General features: G+C 40.5%; 1 protein-coding gene across 1 annotated transcript in view; it reads right to left on the reverse strand.

The window, feature by feature from the left end:
• The window catches only part of efr3a (EFR3 homolog A), a 119,600-nt gene that overhangs the window by 42,643 nt on the left and 59,556 nt on the right, over positions 1–17,401 (reverse strand). The window contains exons 7-8 of the mRNA XM_022761770.1: positions 13,988–14,137; positions 14–154 (exon numbers count right to left, since the gene is read on the reverse strand). Coding sequence (XP_022617491.1) covers positions 14–154; positions 13,988–14,137 — 291 coding nt within the window. The remainder of the gene's footprint in view (positions 1–13; positions 155–13,987; positions 14,138–17,401) is intronic.

The following is a 17,401-nucleotide window of genomic DNA, read 5'->3' on the forward strand; positions in this document are numbered from 1 at the left end:
TTCAGGTACTCACACTAAGACGGGTCGCACGGCGTTGTTCATGTTGCCGTAGGCCGCCCTGCCCAGCAGCTCTCTGAAGCAGCTCTCAGCCAGCGCCGCCGGGTTTTCCTCGCCATCCTGACCCGCCCCCGACGGTGTGCTGGGGTGCCCCGCCCTGCCAGAGAGAGGCCGAGAGTTCAGAGAGTGTAAAGAGAGAGAATGACTTCATGAGCAGCAGGACAGACAGACCAGTGAAAGAAATATAGAAGCTGGACCACTGCTGTGTGAGTGTATCTGAAAATAGCAACATCCTGAAATAAAGTTAAAATGACTGGAAACAACCACTATGAGCAAAGTGGTTAAAGTCCTGAAGAAGCTCAATGAGTCCAATAATCAATTCCTCATATCGCAGAAATAAAGTGTAAAGAGAGACGGGTATGAGAGAGAGAGAGGGAGGGAGAGTGAAGAAAGGACTACAGAAAGAGGAGAGACTGAAAAGGAATCAATCAGAGCAGCTGAAAAAAGGGAGAAATCAAATGAAAGAGTATCGACCAGCCTCAATCAGATAGGTGTCTCTGTGTGTGTGTGTGTGTGTGTGTGTGTGTGTGTGTGTGTGTGTGTGTAGTCAATCGGTCTATATCAGGAGACAAAGACACCGCAAAAAAAATGCAGGCAAGAAATGTTATAAAGAACTGAGAAGTAGCTTATAATGAAATGAGACAGAGGAGAATCTGGGGCAAACATGTTGGCTTTTTAAAAGAAAAATTATTTATGTACATTGCTTAATGATCAGTCCTCAAAAACTCAGTGAAAAAACATTTCATTTACCAGTTTCTTCCAGAACAAAAATTATTAATTGGAGTGTTTCCTGATCTGCTCCCTCTATTATCAAGATCTGGTTCAGTCTAAAACCACTTTGTAAAGTTCAGGAGACACTGTGTTTGTTTGTTGAACCTTCTACCCCAACCTCCTTCCAAAGATGTTTTGCTGCTCTGCTACAAATTAAACACACCGTATGTAACTTCTGCCTCTAGGGGTCTCTCAATCAAAACAATAACAAGAGACGGCATTGGTGACATTGTGAAGTAGTGTGGGATCATGGGAGTTGTTGTGTTCACCACCATTACCATCAGCGTCTCCTGGTTTGGATTCCTTCAGTGTCAGTGGTTCAGGAGGTTTTTACCAGCAGCTGAATTATCCTCAGAGGTGTTCTCCTCTCCATAGCAAACAGACCAGCTGATTATAACCAGCAGAAACACTGAATAAAACAGTTTCACATTCAAAGTTATAATATGTAAGTTTTCCACATTAAAATTTACCAGTTTTAATCCCCTGGTCCATTTGTTATGGAGAGGAGGACACCTCTGCGGATAATTGGGCTGCTGTTAAAAACTAGTTAAACGTCTGGTTCATAAGTTTTCAGAGAAACAAAGCTAAGCAGTCTCAGTTTCCAGCTACTCCGAGACGTCATGTGTTTTTTGACTTTATTCAGACAGCTACAGTGAGAGAGAGAGGAATGTCAGGGAGAGAGAGAGGGGATGACATGCAGGCCACGGGACAGACTTGAACCTGGGTTGCTGCAAGTAGGACTAAGCCATTATGGTATGAACTCTACCAGTTGAACCACTGGGGAGCCTTGAATCACTGATTTTAAACTGCTTTATGGGTGTTTCTACTGGTTTCCTCCTTTGCATGACAAACAGACCAGGGGATTAAAACTGGTAGAATCACTGAATAAAGCAGCTTCACTTTAAAAATCAGTGATTCACCGAAACAGCTCAGCGGACTCAGGATGTTGCGGAGCTGAGCTGTCTAACATTTCCTCAGATTTTTTCTCTGATAACCCCAGACGTCCGATGACTAAAATCCTTCATCTGGTACAAATATATAGTTGAAAATCACCAAAGTGTGAAAAGTGAATATTAAAAATGTGAGTTAAATCCTGATAAAAGTCAATTTCAGCTTCTGTAGACAAACACAACAGTGACACATGATCATAGAAGATATGATGTCATTGAAATGTGACCAAATTAAACGTTACGTTATGATTAAAATCACAGATTTCTCTGGTTTGAGAATTGATGGAAACATAAGGGATAATGTAAAACCACAACTCAACAACATTTAGAACATAGGTCTAGATGTGTTTAGACATTTCAGTGTGGAAAAGGACAGGCATTAGCACTTGAACAAATGAACCACTGCTCTCCTCAGTTAGCTTTCGATTTCTGCTCCACCGCCGCCCTGTTGATCCGACAGCTCTACATGCAAGATACGACTTCTTGCGTCCAAGTTTGTCATTTCCTGCAGGAGAGACCAAGCCAGTCCCCTAGTTATGAGTTATATTGATAAAATAATGCAATTGTAAATCAGCAATAAGCCCAGTCATAGATGGACTGTGGGCAGCCGGGTCTCAGGAGGGAAACAACGCAATTACAGCAGGCCCACGCAGGCGGTTCAGGGGAAATTAGATGCTTATTGCTTGTTAGAAGCAGGAAAATGAGACAAAAATGAAAATCTCCCCTGTAATAGAAGGTGGGCCTGTGTTGTTTAATGAATTAGCCACAGCAAATGTAGTGAAAAAATTGAGATTTTTTTTGTGATGATTGGCAGTTGGAGAAAAATACAAAATAAGTGTTAAACTCTTCCTGAAGAGTGATGGACACTGTTCAACCAGGCACACGTGTCATTTAAATTCTTGTTAGGACCTTGCAGGTTTCATGTAGCACATGTAATGAATCACAGGAAATGTGAAGGAAATGATGCATGGAATAAGTAGAAATTTTTTGTCTAATGGTGCAACTATAAATATTACTGCCTTGGCTTTGAATGTTTGGAAGTAGTGACCTTAAAGGTCCATATTTCCTCTTCTCCTGTGTTTTATTTTTAAGTGTTGATCCATAAGAAGATATATTTGTGGTTTAAGAACCAAAAACCATCTCAGACTGCTTTGTGGTGACATCACAAAGTTCCAGAAGTCCTGACGGCTGGTTTTAAGGCTCAGTGTCTGAATGCAGGCTGTGAGCATTTCTCTGTGGACTGAGGCAGTCAGACAACACATGGACATCTACCTTTGGACTATATGGAGCTTTAAAAGTGCTTCAAAGTAATAGGGAAAAAAAAAAAATATATATTTTATACATATCCCAGAATAATAAAATAACTAATATTTTGGACAATACAGACAGAAAGTGCTTCAAACAATAATGATAGACCAAATTTATTTAGTTTGAGGATTAAAAATTAAGATTTTTTTTGGCAGACATTAAAAGGGATTGGAAGCTAGCGGGAGTTAAGGGGCCACAGAAAATGTACAATCACCTCTACTTTGAAGGAAAACACACATATAGCAATGGATTGTTGTAACAAAACTGTCAGTTTTATTGTTCCTGTATACTGGCCACTGTTTTACTGCAAATACCTTCCTTTGAGAAATTTGTGTCTCTCTACTTATTTATTTTGATTATTATTATTATCATCTTATTTTTTAGGGTATGAGGTCCTGTCAGGCACTGTATTGTTCTGTAAAATAACTACAGAATTAAACAAAACCAAACAAAAAAACACTCATACAGCTCATGCCAGCATCTGCATTAACAGACGTTACATTAGTAGCTGACAGAATTTATGTCATTTGGACCTTTGTAGAAAGAAGAAATCTAACATTCACTATGTGTGATGTCCTATAGTGTCAAAAAATGTCTACAATGTCTAAAAGACCATGAAAATAGAACATCAGGGTTCTTTTGGTGGTTAGAACTGTTCACCGGCTCATAATGACACAAACATTAAGTTTAGTCAGCAGTTAAAATGCTGACCGGGTGAGTGAGGAAATGAAAACTGGTTCAAAGAGAATGAGTGGCGTATTACTGAAGCACGTGATCGAGTGATAATCAGGCTGTGAAGAGGTTTGAAGAAACAAAGGTGCAGAGGTGCTGAGGTCTGTGAAGTCAGTGATGCAGGGAATTCAAAAAATACTGTTGTAGGTTAGCTAGCTTAACACCCTGTGTATGTGTGTGTGTGTGTGTGTGTGTGTGTGTGTGTGTGTGTGTGTGTGTGTGTGTGTGTGTTGCCAAACAACACAAGCAGGCATTTAATTGTGAAACAAGGACAGCTTTTCTTCATTCTCTGAGCCTCCACCTCTTGTTTTCTGCACGCCGCCCACGTCCAACCTCCCGAGAAGCAATTAACAGAATCAAACGCCCTTGACCGCGGCTTCCTGTCGGGTCCACAGAGGCTCGATTAGAAAGCCCACAACACGCCGCCACTGGGAAAACTGACCACAGCAGTGTTTGGAAACAACATTATCCAAAGCAGATTGTGTTTTTTTTTTTTTTTTTTTTTTTTGGGGGGGGGGGGGTTAAAAAAGACACAATAACACACAGTTCTTCCTCTGGAGCAGTTCTTCCCTCTGAGGCCACGGCGTCTAACTGTGTTTTTGTGACGGGCGCTGAGTCACACTATTAAACTGACAAACCCTGACTCCGCTGATGGACATTTTGTTTGACAGGACGCTGCTGGACTGCCGTGATGCTGAGCTGCTCCAAGGAGAAGGGTCAGCCTCTGAATGGGCAGAAAACTACGCCAACATCGTCACGACTGTGTCTTCCCGTCATCTACAGGATGTTTCTGTTATTTTCTAATCATGGAGCTGGGTGACTAAGATTCTTGGTAAATTATTCTCTTTAAACTGCAGCATCACAGCGTTTTTAGCCTCTTTTACCTCCTAGGTTTGGTTTTATGGCGCATTTCCTGTGTAGTTCTGTCTCAGTGTGACCAACAGCAGCTGCAAACTAGCTGCCCAACACCAGAGGATAATTAATAATCGATTACTCATTAAAAAAAAAGAGGTATGTTTTCCCATAATAACAGCACCTCTGAACTACTGGTGTGGCCCATAATCTTTGCAACATCCATGGACATTTGCTATTTGAGCAATAAATTAAACAGAAGCCCAGAAGAGGCAAGTGAAAAAAAAATTGTTAGGATTTTTCAAAGTGTTTGGTTTTGTAATACTGTTATCGACCACAAAAAACCCCCCTGCCAAAGCCCTATATTTAGTCCTGGGGTAGTGATGCACTGGCCAAAATGAGTACTACAAAAGCAAACACCCAAAAAACTTTTTTTGTTTTTTTTCCACTCGCCTCTCAGGGCTTCCATAGGTTTCCAGTCTGCTGTGATTACATGGAGCTGTGTGTGATTGCCGATGTGTGAACCAGGCGACATGACATTGTGATGTGTGCTGCCTGATTACAGATGACAATCATGATGGTAACTGTGTAGTTTGGACTCTTTACTCTGATGATTGGGAGGTGATGCTTTTCTTCAACAGGCCTCCCACTCATTTCTCTCCAGGACATTTTCAATGATATCTAGCCGGACTGACACTTAGGATCACACGGCAGACTAATAAACTCCTCTCACTGATCATCAGTGGTTCATGGTTCGCTTTAGGAGATGGTTTGAGCCTGATGCTGATCCATGTGACTTTGCACTGAGACTGTCCCCACAAGGAAAATGACAGCACTGGTCATTTGTTTAAATGAAACTACCTTTATGCCGACATGGACCACTGGTGCCGCATGACTCATGACTGTCCGTCCAGAACAAGTCTTCTGAAGTCATTAGTGCCACAAAAAGTCAAGTTCAATGTTTCCACACAACTTTGACATGTTACACAACTGTTAGCATCAGTTTCCTACCAAGTCAACGCTGTTTTAATTCAACCATGACTTTCCATAACCAAGACATTTTTGCACCTAAAGCTAACAACGTAACCACGTGACACGTGTTGTTGTTTAGTTTGAGGAGTTGAATATTGTGAATATTTGAAATGAAAAATCACATTTTTAACAAACTGAGTGATTTGAAATGTTGCCATTTTCAAACCACAAGAGCAGTGATTTGATTATAGCCGATCTTAATAACAATGCTGTTGTTCTGGATGGTCCACTTTTTAGCTAGCCCTCCTGGTGTGTAGCCAAGTAGACAGAAACAAATAAGATTAGCTTTGCCCTCAACAGTCAGTAGTGTGCATTGCATCCTGTCATTTACAGCTGTGGTTGCTAGGAGACATTAATGTTTTTAAAGAAGATATAAGAAAAAAACGTCCCGTTGTGCACTCACAGGAAAGGACGATCGCAACACATGACTGCGATGGCTGTCCACGGAAACATCTGCCTAAACGTTTTACTTTCGGGTGCATGCCGCCTGTGTTATGCAACATTGAAATTACTCTGCCATACAAAAATACATCGGAGGTCCATACCCTTCTGCTACGTAGCCAAGATGGCGACACTCAAAACAGCAAGTGCGAGCAAGGAAGTACGCAAAGGAAAGACCAGGAAACATCCTGAAATAAAACTCAAAAAAAGAGAATAAAATGAAAAAACTTCAAACAACATTACAAAAATAAATAAATAAATTTCTCATCATTGTAGCTATAGCCAGATTTTACGAGTTGAACCAAGATTTGAATATTAAACCATGTGTCCTTCCTGTTTAACCTCACACTTCCAGCTTCTCCTCCATCAAAGAACAGACTTCCCACCTCAGATCTGACTGAAGGTTCTGCTCATTAAGTTGCGGGAAGAACATTAGAAACGACGGCGATGTTGCCATTAACGCAGAGCCATTCCCTGAGGTGGGGAAGGAACGTATGCAGCATAATTATATAAGGATTATGTGGAAGCTGAATTTCCATTTAAATCATAGAAGATCTGAAGTGGTGATTAGACAGTTAGCGGCAGGAGAAGAGGGAAAGAAGAGAACTGTGGGATTAAAATGAAAGATACGGTGCACATGGTTGTATTTTAAACTGCTGAGAGCAATTAGGAAATAGGTTTTCTTCCTGTTTTTTTCAGCTCTTTAGAAACACATACTGTACAAAGAGGTCAGAGGTCAGTGACCATGACCAGAAGAAAACTCTATAATTGGACCTTGAATGTCCACGTTTTTGGAAAGATTTGTAATAATGGTCCAATGATGCCCGTTTCATCCTTGTGGCTTTAAAAGATGAAAGCATTTTTTTGCCCATATTTGAGGACAGAACTTCTGCTTCTTTTCTGGGCCTTGGTATCCTGAATCCATTGTGGGGCAGTAACTGATTTATAGAGCATCTGGCGGATCCTTGTTAACATGGGACGGTCAGAAAAACGTTATTCAACCACGTCATATTTCCCAGGTGCTCTCCAATAGGTTTTACAGAAGATGTGAACACTATCGCCAATGTACATGAAAACCTGGACATTACGGACACATGACGGCTGCAACATGGACATTAACGTGCTGCTGCTCTAACCACTCCAGATGTTGAACCTACTGCAGGGAATTTACTCCCATCCAGACACAAGAGCATCGGTGAGGTCAGATATCGATGATGGGTCATAAAGTCAAGTTCACAATCAGTGGTCCAGTTCATCCCAATGGTGTTGAAGACAGGGCTCTGTGCAAACCAGTTGAGTTCTTCCACACCAAACTGAGAAAACCATTTCTTTATGGAGCTGACTTTGAGCATGAGGGAAACCATCATGTTGTAACAGGAACGAGACAAACACAAACTGTTGACACAACTGTGGAAAAAACCAGGCCAAACCTGGAAAAACAGCCCCCAAAAAAAGTGACATGTTGAAAGTTGTAATGGTGAAACACCAGAACGCCTGTCTGGTGTCGGTATGAGAGACTCAAACCACAGCATTTTGAGGCTGTATTTAAAATGGCCTATGATTATATGTTTGCAGTCCTGTGAATATTGACTGGTGTCTCTCGTGAGGACAGGCAGCAGCAGTTTGACGCCATCATGCAGCAAAACCTCTTAGAGAGGCGGTCAGGATAGACGGTTTGACAGAAAAAGCATATGGCTTCAACACCAGAAGCCTGACCCGTCTCCTGACTTGGAACCATGAAGGTGGTTTTCCTCCAACCCTCAACTCAATTCAATTCAATTTTATTTGTATAGCGCCAAATCACAACATACATTATCTCAAGGCATTTAACAGGGTCAGGTGCAGACCTGATGATATTATAGAGAGAAAACCGACAGTTCCCACTATGAGCAGCACTTGGTGACAGTGGGGAGGAAAAACTCTCTTTAACAGGAAGAAACCTCCAAGAGAACCAGACTCTGGGTGGGTTAACCACAGCAATGGAAGATAAGAAAACTTTTTGTTCCTTTTTGTGTCATTTTGGAAGACATTATGATTTGTTTCGTTCCTGTGAGGACTGGATGTTCTTCCCTGTGAGGTTGAAGCAGTTCATTGATGGAGGAGCAACAGATTCAGGTCTGACCTTCGGTGCTAGTTGCTCAAGGACAGAGGAAGAGTTGCCTGAAACCAGTTCTGGCTGCCGGACATGTTTCAGTATTGGAAGTCAAACTGATTTGAACTTGTGTCCAGTTTAAACTGGGTACAAAGGGCAGCTCGCGGTCACCACTGGCGTAATTTGAAAAGAAACACGTTTCATGTGCTAATATTGTCCACGGTTGGTGGAGGTTGTTCTCAAGGTGACTTCTTCTTCTTTCTAATGCACTGTGTGACACTTTACATCAAATAGAGGCCAGCTGTCAACAACTGTAGTTAAAAAAGAACAAAAAAAAGAGCAAAAGTATGTTTTTATGTGAAGTAATATTCACATTTTTACTGCCACGCAGACTCTCTCAGCAGATTTGACACATTTCACCAAATGAACAACACTGGTCTCCAAACAGTCCTCACTGACACAGACTCTCCTGCGGAACAGCATCTCTCAGTAACTCCTTGAGGGGGATTTCTTCAAATTTGATACAAACGTTCGCTTGGACTCGAGGACGAAGCGATTAGACTTTGGTGGTCAAGGCTCAAAAGGTCAAGGTCAGTGTGACCTGACAAAATCCTGACTAGCCATTACTCAAGACTTTACACAGCAATTATGACAGAATTTTACACCAATGGTTCATATTGTATAAGACTCTGGATAAACAGGGATGTAGCCTGAAACTAGTCTGAGTTGTGGAGGCAGACAACTGTGAGGTGGTAATTCTAGTTTCATTCTAGCGATATGGAAATTTGGATTTTTTCCGAGACAAGTGTGTGTGATGACTTTTCAGTCTTGTACAAACCAGACACAGAGTGACTAACGACTGTTTTCTGTTCAGGATGGACAGTTTTTGGAAGAGCATCCCTGTGTCACCCAGACACAGACTCCAACGCGTCCAAGTAATGACACCGAGACAGCGGCCGGGGTCGGATCATATCCTAACCCCTTAACTCCTCCACATGTGATGTAAAGGAGGCATCGGTACTTGGGGGGCTGGTGTCCAAAAATAGCTTTTTGTTCACATGGAAACCATCCAAATGAGATGGAGAGGAAAGAGGAAGACATGGGCGAGAGTGAGGGAAAAAGAAGAGATTTAAGAAATTAAGGGAGAATACAAGAGATAAAGAGAGAAGAGGAGGAGGGGAAAAGGAAGAGAGGTGGAGAGGGAGGACAGGAGGAGATGAGTAGGAGAGAGGAAATTAAAAAAGAAAGAGCGGAGAGGAGATGAGATGACAAGATGAGAGGAGGAAACATCAATAAGAGATTTTTTTTTTTGCCTTTTTAATATTCTCATGTTTGTTGTGTCTCCAATTTTTCAAGCTCCCTTTCAAAATAAGTTTCTGACTTTAACAGGACCTTCCTGCTTAAATAAAAAAAAACTAAAAAACATTTCTAAGTATAAGGATGGGACTGTTCAGGTGCCAAAAATCCAGAAGACAGAAGAAACGCTGCTTCATTCATCTTATTGGGCTCAATTACTGTTTTTGCCCTGGGTTTTGCCCATCAGGCTACACCCCCCTCCCTCTGACAGGTGGAGGCTGTTAGGACTGCAGGCGCTACTCAGGTCTGGGAACATATTTGCCACTTCCTGAGTGATGAAAAAAAAAAAAAGAATAATCTAATCGACATTTTGATTTATTTTACCATCGAGAATCAAATGCAGCGTTATCTATCAGTGCTGCAAGATGTGATCTTAAGTAGGGTTGGTACATTTATGATACAGCAGTTTTTTAGAGAATTGTATTTTTATTTTTTTATTTTTGAGAATAAAGTGTCGAGGCCAGTGTAAAGCTTCCTGTCTGACCTCATTTATCTTTGCCATAAATCATTCGAGCCTCGAGCACAAGCGAACGCAGAGCAGCGTCCTCAGAGCCAGGAGGGGATGAGGAGACGCAGAAAACTCCTCAGTGTGACACATCACCAGGATTTCCTCCTTCACCTGGGCTACCAGCCTGGATTTGAGGATTGAGTGAATATAATGAGGTCTGAGGTGTGTGTGTGTGTGTGTGTGTGTGTGTGTGTGTGTGTGTGTGTGTGTGTGTGGAGGCACAAGGAGAGAGAGCGAGCGAGCGAGCAAGCGCGGTAATTCCCAGGCTCGAGTTCAGGCGAAGGTTTATATTCCTTCAGCCGACGCTCCGATTCCCAGCGACTTAACAACAGATCCAACGGCTGGATTGAGTTTAGATCCTGACTTTTCTCTCACTGCAGACAGCAAAGGTTACAAGAGGTACAAGGACAAAAAAAAAAAAACACATCAAACCTTTGTCAAACGTTCACACATTAGGAGAGAAACAAGTTTATAAAGGTCCCTTGAATTCTCCTCACTTTTTGTGGAAGGAAATATAGACTATAATGATACAACAGCTACTGTGTCATACGTTTCCATGAGAGGATGAAGTCGTTCTTAGTCTGGAGCATCTGAGTGGATATTTGTGGGAGCCAGTGTGAACGTCATGTCAAGCTAGCAAGCTAGGCTAACTGGATTTGTCTTGGAAAGTAGAGGATGGTTAGCCTAGCTTGCTGAGTTCCAGACGATGGTAAACTCGGACACTTCTGAGCGGGAAAGACCAAGTTCTGTATAATAACGGCTGCCTGCAGTAACAGCGTTAAATCAATAACCTTAATATGTAGTGGGCTAATATCAATTACTACAAATGTCTTTGCTAAAACTGGCAACTTCACTAATATATTAAGAATTTAAATATATCACATACAATAGTAAATGATGCTAAAATTAATTAAAAAGCAACCTGTTGATAGGTTCAAACCATTTTTTCCGAGTTCAAGCTTTTAATGTCGGACTTTCCGTCATGTCATGAACAAAGCAATTCATTTCATTCGTGTTATTTCAACCCCTGCTCAGCCGCTTCCACACAGTCAGTGCTGTGTTCATGTTGCATCACTGAACCCTGCAACCCTAACCCCCCCAATTAGGCTCAAACGTATCAGTCTGCCTAAAACCCATGTGTTGAGTGAAGCGATATAACAGACTCTTTATTGCTGCCCACACAGATACACTACTGCAGTGCTATGTTACAGTGCAGCCAAACTAACTACGGGCTGAGAGGACTCATCACCTAAAGCTATTTTAAGAAAGAAGACGGTCAACAATTTTCCTACTTAATCGAAAATATTCTGAAGTGGACCGTATCACTTTTGATGTACTGTAATCTAGAAGCTGTGTACGCGTGGAATTATCACGATTAAAGGAGACTTTCATCTCAATAAGCATAAAATGAAGCAAATATGATTGAAAATCTTTCTGACATGAAAAAAAACTGCTTCCCAAAGTGTCTCAATATCATTTAAATGTTCTCATAATGAGACACTTTGTTCTCACTTGAGTTAACCTTCAACGCCTCCTGGACTCGCTTCTGCCCCTAAACTTTCATACGTTCACACCAAGTGACAGTGAGTAGGAGGAGAAACAAAGCGGAGACTGTATGAGCAATAAATCTTCTCCTGTCCCCAGAACTCTGCTCAGATGTGATAAGATAAATGTTTGGGAAGAAATAAAAGCTTTTTTAAAATGAGCTAGAATCAGGTGATACTCAAGGACAGAGCAGCAGAGCGGACTTTGTTTCTTCTCATTGTTTCATATTTCATACAGTATAACCGCCAGATATTTTTGCGCATTTTCTTTCCTTTGTTTTTCACTTAACAAATCTCAATGTTGGATGTGTCTGATGAACAAGTATGTTCTGTATTTAAACTTGTCTTACTGTTTTCCCCAAGAACATGCTGCATATCAGGAAATTTAGAGAGTATACCCATATATATATGGAATATATATTAGGTTTAAATTCAGCCTGAGGAGCGCAGAAGACGACACAAGAGGGATCTGAGGTCTGTTACTGTACAGAGGCAGAGAGTCTCGGTGGATTAACCTCCCAACACACAACAGACATATACACAAGGAAGAAAAAATGGAACATCCTACTGCTCTGCTTTAGATTTGTTTTCACATTGTGTCCATAACAAGCAGTATTAAAAACTTGAGTAATCTTGCTTACTTATTCTTAGATCATACTGGTTTTAATCCTAGCTTTACTAATTTTAGATGTTGCTTTTTCAAGTTTATTCATAGAGGTCATTATAAGGCAATTCAAAGTTCTTTAGATTAAGCAATAAAACATTCAGCATTAAACAGAGGACAGAAACGATTTTTAAAAGGAAATTAAAAAGATAAAAATACTAAAATTTAAAGAAACAACTCATTGGGCCTGATGCCAGAGCATTTTCCTTTTCTCATCCTTAACCTCTCTCACTTTTGTCTGTGAGGTTCGTCCACATGATTGAGCATTAGAGGACATGATGCAGTTAGAAATTTAATAGTGCAGCTACCCATGAAGAGTTATCAGATCAGTGCTGGAAGTGAAATAAAGAGAGAATGGTTAAACTGCTAAATAACATCCTTCTAAAGCAAAGTGGTGCATGATGAGAGGCAGTGAAGGGGACGTGTCAGTCACTGAGATATAAGATGACAGTCGACAGCAGGTGATGTTACACAGAGGATGAGGCTGGACAGAGAGCTGCAGAAAGACCCTGAGACAGCTGTCAGAGTCAAAGAACTGTAGATGTTCCTGGCCAATAATATTCTTAAAGAAAATGATTGGCAGTCATGATGTTAATGACAATGTGGTGAACAGAATATTATTGCTGCATTAAGTTTGTCCAAGTTATATATTTTATTTTTGGTGAGACTCGGTGCCATATTTGAAATCCAAATTCATTCAGATGTTCAAAAAAAAAAGTTCAAAATTCTAACAAATTCTCTTCAATCACTGGCAGGAGTCACTTAAGAACAAATCTGTTTGTAATTAGGCCCAGTTATTTGGCGACTTCATCAAATAAATACAACAGGTTTTAAGATATAAATTGCATTTATGTAAGTTAAAGATAGATATTTAAAAAGTATTGTTTTGGCATCAGTAATGAAACTTGTACCAGTGTCAAAAAATTACCAAGATAATCCTCTGCCTTACTTCTATGTGTCGACTTTATTTATTTATATTCTTTGTTGCAGGAGCAAGGAAATATGCTTTAGATGCTTATACTGTAATGATACTTATATGTATATGGATTTACATAACAAGAAAATAAACTACTTTATCTGAGACAAACAGTCAAATGACGCAGCAGAGCAGACATCATTTGAGTGTTTGAAACATAGATGGGTGAGGAGGTTAAATAAAGTTACTGAAGCATCTGAACTCGTGATCCTGAAATCACTGATTCATCAAGAGCCTATTCTACAGGAAAGTAAAAGTCAAACAATCATCATTTGAAGATCCTGTTTGATTATAAACTCTTTGATAAAAACAGGTGGATTCTGGGATACCAGAGCTACTGTGTGTTGCCCCGGTAACAGTGACCCTCATTCTCCAAGGTGGAGGGAAAGTTTGATGTTGCGAGATAAGTGGTTTACTTTTCTGATTGCCTTGAGAGAAAAGCACCGGCGCTGCATGCATAATTGATTGAAGGGGAAATATTGTGTGTTGAGGTTTGGTGTATTAACAAGGTCACCTCCACACTACAACAGTCCTCACCCCAGGAAATCAAATATTTGCCGCAGAGCATCCCTTCATGTCACTTCCACAATCGATGTGGAGAATAATAAATGACAGTGAAAACAAATCACACAAAGTCTTTGGTTCCAGCTGTCCCAGGCTGAACTCTGTGTGGTAGTATGTGTGTGTGTGTGTGTGTATAGTACCTGTCCAGGTCTTCACTGTCCTGCATGTTGAACAGCATGGATGGGATCAGTTTGTCCATGTGCTGAGGCTCCCAGATGATGGCCTGCAGCTCGTCGTTCACCGTTTTCCTCACCACGCCCTGCAGGCCTTTAATCCCCGCCACACGGATCCTGACCAGGACACACAGACCGTTAGACACTCAGGAAAATATCCTCCCTCCAAACAAACTCTACAAGTGGTTAGCAATGGAAGTACAAAAACACTAACACACACTACATAGAAATCTTTTTGTTGGTGGATTTCGTTGTAGACAGTGAAGGTCTGAAGATTTGATTATGAAAGTTGCGTCTCTCCTTTTTTTGACATAATAATAAAATTTTCTTTCATTCATTCATTCATTCATTCATAAAACAAGTAGAAAACACAAGGTGGAGTGTCCTAACAGGAAAAACAGCAGCAGCAGATTATTTGTTTGAACATGTTTATGCTCTCCCTCTGTGCTGATGAAAGTGTATCTGTCCTCCAAGCTGTGATGACAACACTGGTAATTTGTCTCTGAAAAGAATTCGGGAGGTGTTTGTTTGGACTGACGTGCACTCACAGTGTGCGACACCTGTGATTCCTCCTCCTGTATTCACGTTGGTTCTTTTTAACCACGACCACAATCTTTCTCTAACTTTAACCAAAGTTTTTGTTGTTTAAACTAAACCTAAACGGACCTCAGTCACAGAGGTGGCTCACATCAGAAAACACAGAGCTTTATGGAGGACACTGATAACATATCTATTTTAAACTGTAGGTCTAAAGATGCTAACATACTGTAGCCAGAAAAGCAAGAACTACTTGACTTAGCACACTACATGCTAGCATGTTAATGTAATGTAATGTTTAGCATTTTCCCTATTAACGTGTACAGTGACCATGGAAATATGCTACTGGTTCATGTTGCTATAGCCTATGCTAACATTAATATTCTACACACGTTAATATAGCATTAACATAATTTGATGTTTCTAATGTTAGCATATTACTGTATACAGTGACCATAGTAAAATGTTAACAAAGTCACTTTACACAATGTTGTTAATTTAATTTAGCATTTAGAATCTTAGCATGTAAACGTAATGCAAAGTTTAGCATTTTCTCTATTAACGTGTACAGTGAGCATAGCAACATGGCACTGTTCATGTTCACATGCTAACGTTAGTATGCTACACGGCTGTTAACATAGCATTAACATAGAGACAAGTTTGGCATATTACTGCACAGTGAGGGTTATAAAATGTTCATGTTTAGCATGTTACCACAGTCACTATACAGAATGTTATCATATTAATGTAATTTAGCATGTAGTATCTCAGTATGTTAACATATTAATGTAATGTAACATTTAGCATTTTCTCTATAAACATGTGCAGTGTATTAGTATATTATATATAGCATATATATATATCTGTATAGCATATTATTGTAGACAGTGAATGTGATAAAATGTTGATTTTTAGCATGTTACCACAGTCACTGTACAGAATGTTGATATATTAATGTAATTTAGCATTTAGCATCTTAGCATGTTAACATGTTCATATGTTGGGTCTGAGCTCTGCCTCGTGAGCTGGACATCAAATATTTCGGATTTTGGTTGCCTATCAATTCATTATATTATATTATAAATTTAGAAAATGTTAATATTAAAATATGAATATTAAATAATAACTTCAAAATTAATTAAAGTCCTCCGGGCACCAGCCTAAAGTAATAGGCAAAATAGCCAATATGGTTTTAGTCTCAATTATTACCATTAATCTGGAACTCTGATTAACCATTATCTTACTAACCAAAACCAAATTACCATATCAGCAGTAAGTTAAAGTTGAAGGATTGGAATTCTACAAAGTAGAGGTTGGCAATAGCATCATATTACTACTGCTTGGCGAGTGTATATGGTCATGTTAGCATGCTGCCACACAATTCCACGTCTAGCATATAGAGATAATCATGTTGCTATGCTCAGTGAGGATGTTCCAATGACAATGTTAGCATGCTATGTTAGCATTAATCTCAAAGTTCAACTGAAGTGGATATTCAGTTGCTATGTCAAAGAAAAGACATTAGCATTCATCCTCTGGTATAGATATCCATGGTCTCCAAATTTCAAGCCCATCTAAAAGCTGCTATGTGGCTTGTGTGTTAATGGGAATAACTGGAAACTTGGTTTGACATTACAGTGAATGACCTGAAAATATTGAGTAATAGTAATCCAGTTTTTCCCAAGTCCCTGTTTATCTGTTTTATGACTCGCTGTGGTTTGAGAGTTTTTCATATTGTAAAGCAGCAGGCTCGACTCACTCCCTCAACTTCAACTTCCAACTCTCATCTGATGTGTGAGGGAAAACAACTCAACGTAATAACACTTTGTTTTAATATTATTTCCAGCACTAACACATACTGAGGCCACACACACGCACACAACCATGCACTCTCCAGTCTCTCCAAGACTCTCTCTGCCAGACAGAAACGCCTCAACAGAGTCTGCAGAGCAGGACTGGTTTCTGGACCAATCAGAACCCGGGGTGTCTGACTTCACTGTTTTCCTGTTTCTGTGTTTCCGACAGAGACATCGTATGAGCAACGATATGAAAAATAGGGCGGGTGACCTCGCCTTAGGCCTAATCCAATAACCGCCAGAGAAATTCTATTTGGGAATTCATCTCCACCTACAGCGAGACGGCAGCGAAACGAATAATGAAATACAGGAAAGAAAAAAAGCAAAGTGAGAAGTCATACTGTTTACAGCGTGGCGGCGGCGAGGTATCAAGCCAACTCGAAAATAATCCCAGCATCCCCTGGCTCTCACCATACCACCCACCCCCAACATGCCTGCACACGCGCGCGCACACACACACAAAAACTAAATAATAGTGTATTTCTATGCACAAATATGCTCAAAGACATCAGCACTCACACGGGTCTCAGCTGCTGCAGTGACATTCTGGCAAATAACTGCAGTAATACCAGAGGAGAGGAGCTATTTTCACAATGAAAGAGAGAGAGAGGAGTCTTCAGGTATTGTTTTAATACACTGCTGATCTGATCTGGAGTCAGAGGGTGGGTGTCGCGGTGGGAGCAGGCGTCTTGTAAAGCGCTGCGCAGTGTCACAGCCTCGCCTGAGACTCACCGCCGCCACCGAGCTATTTTTACCTTCTTAATACTCCGGCTGGCAGAGAGAGAGAGAGAGAGAGAGAGAGAGAGAGAGAGAGAGAGAGAGAGATTCTGCGTTTTCATAAACAATGAAAGATTATGTTTGCCTGACATCTGTCTCCACAAACAAACTCATTCTTCTCTTTTTAGAAACAAAACTGTTGAACTGCTGATACAAAATTGCTGCACTTGCATGGTGAATAATAAAGCCTGCAGAAGAATTTATTTTGGTT

The sequence above is a fragment of the Seriola dumerili genome, unplaced genomic scaffold, assembly GCF_002260705.1.
Source record: "Seriola dumerili isolate Sdu_G_001 unplaced genomic scaffold, Sdu_1.0 BDQW01000432.1, whole genome shotgun sequence".
Lineage (NCBI taxonomy): Eukaryota > Metazoa > Chordata > Actinopteri > Carangiformes > Carangidae > Seriola > Seriola dumerili.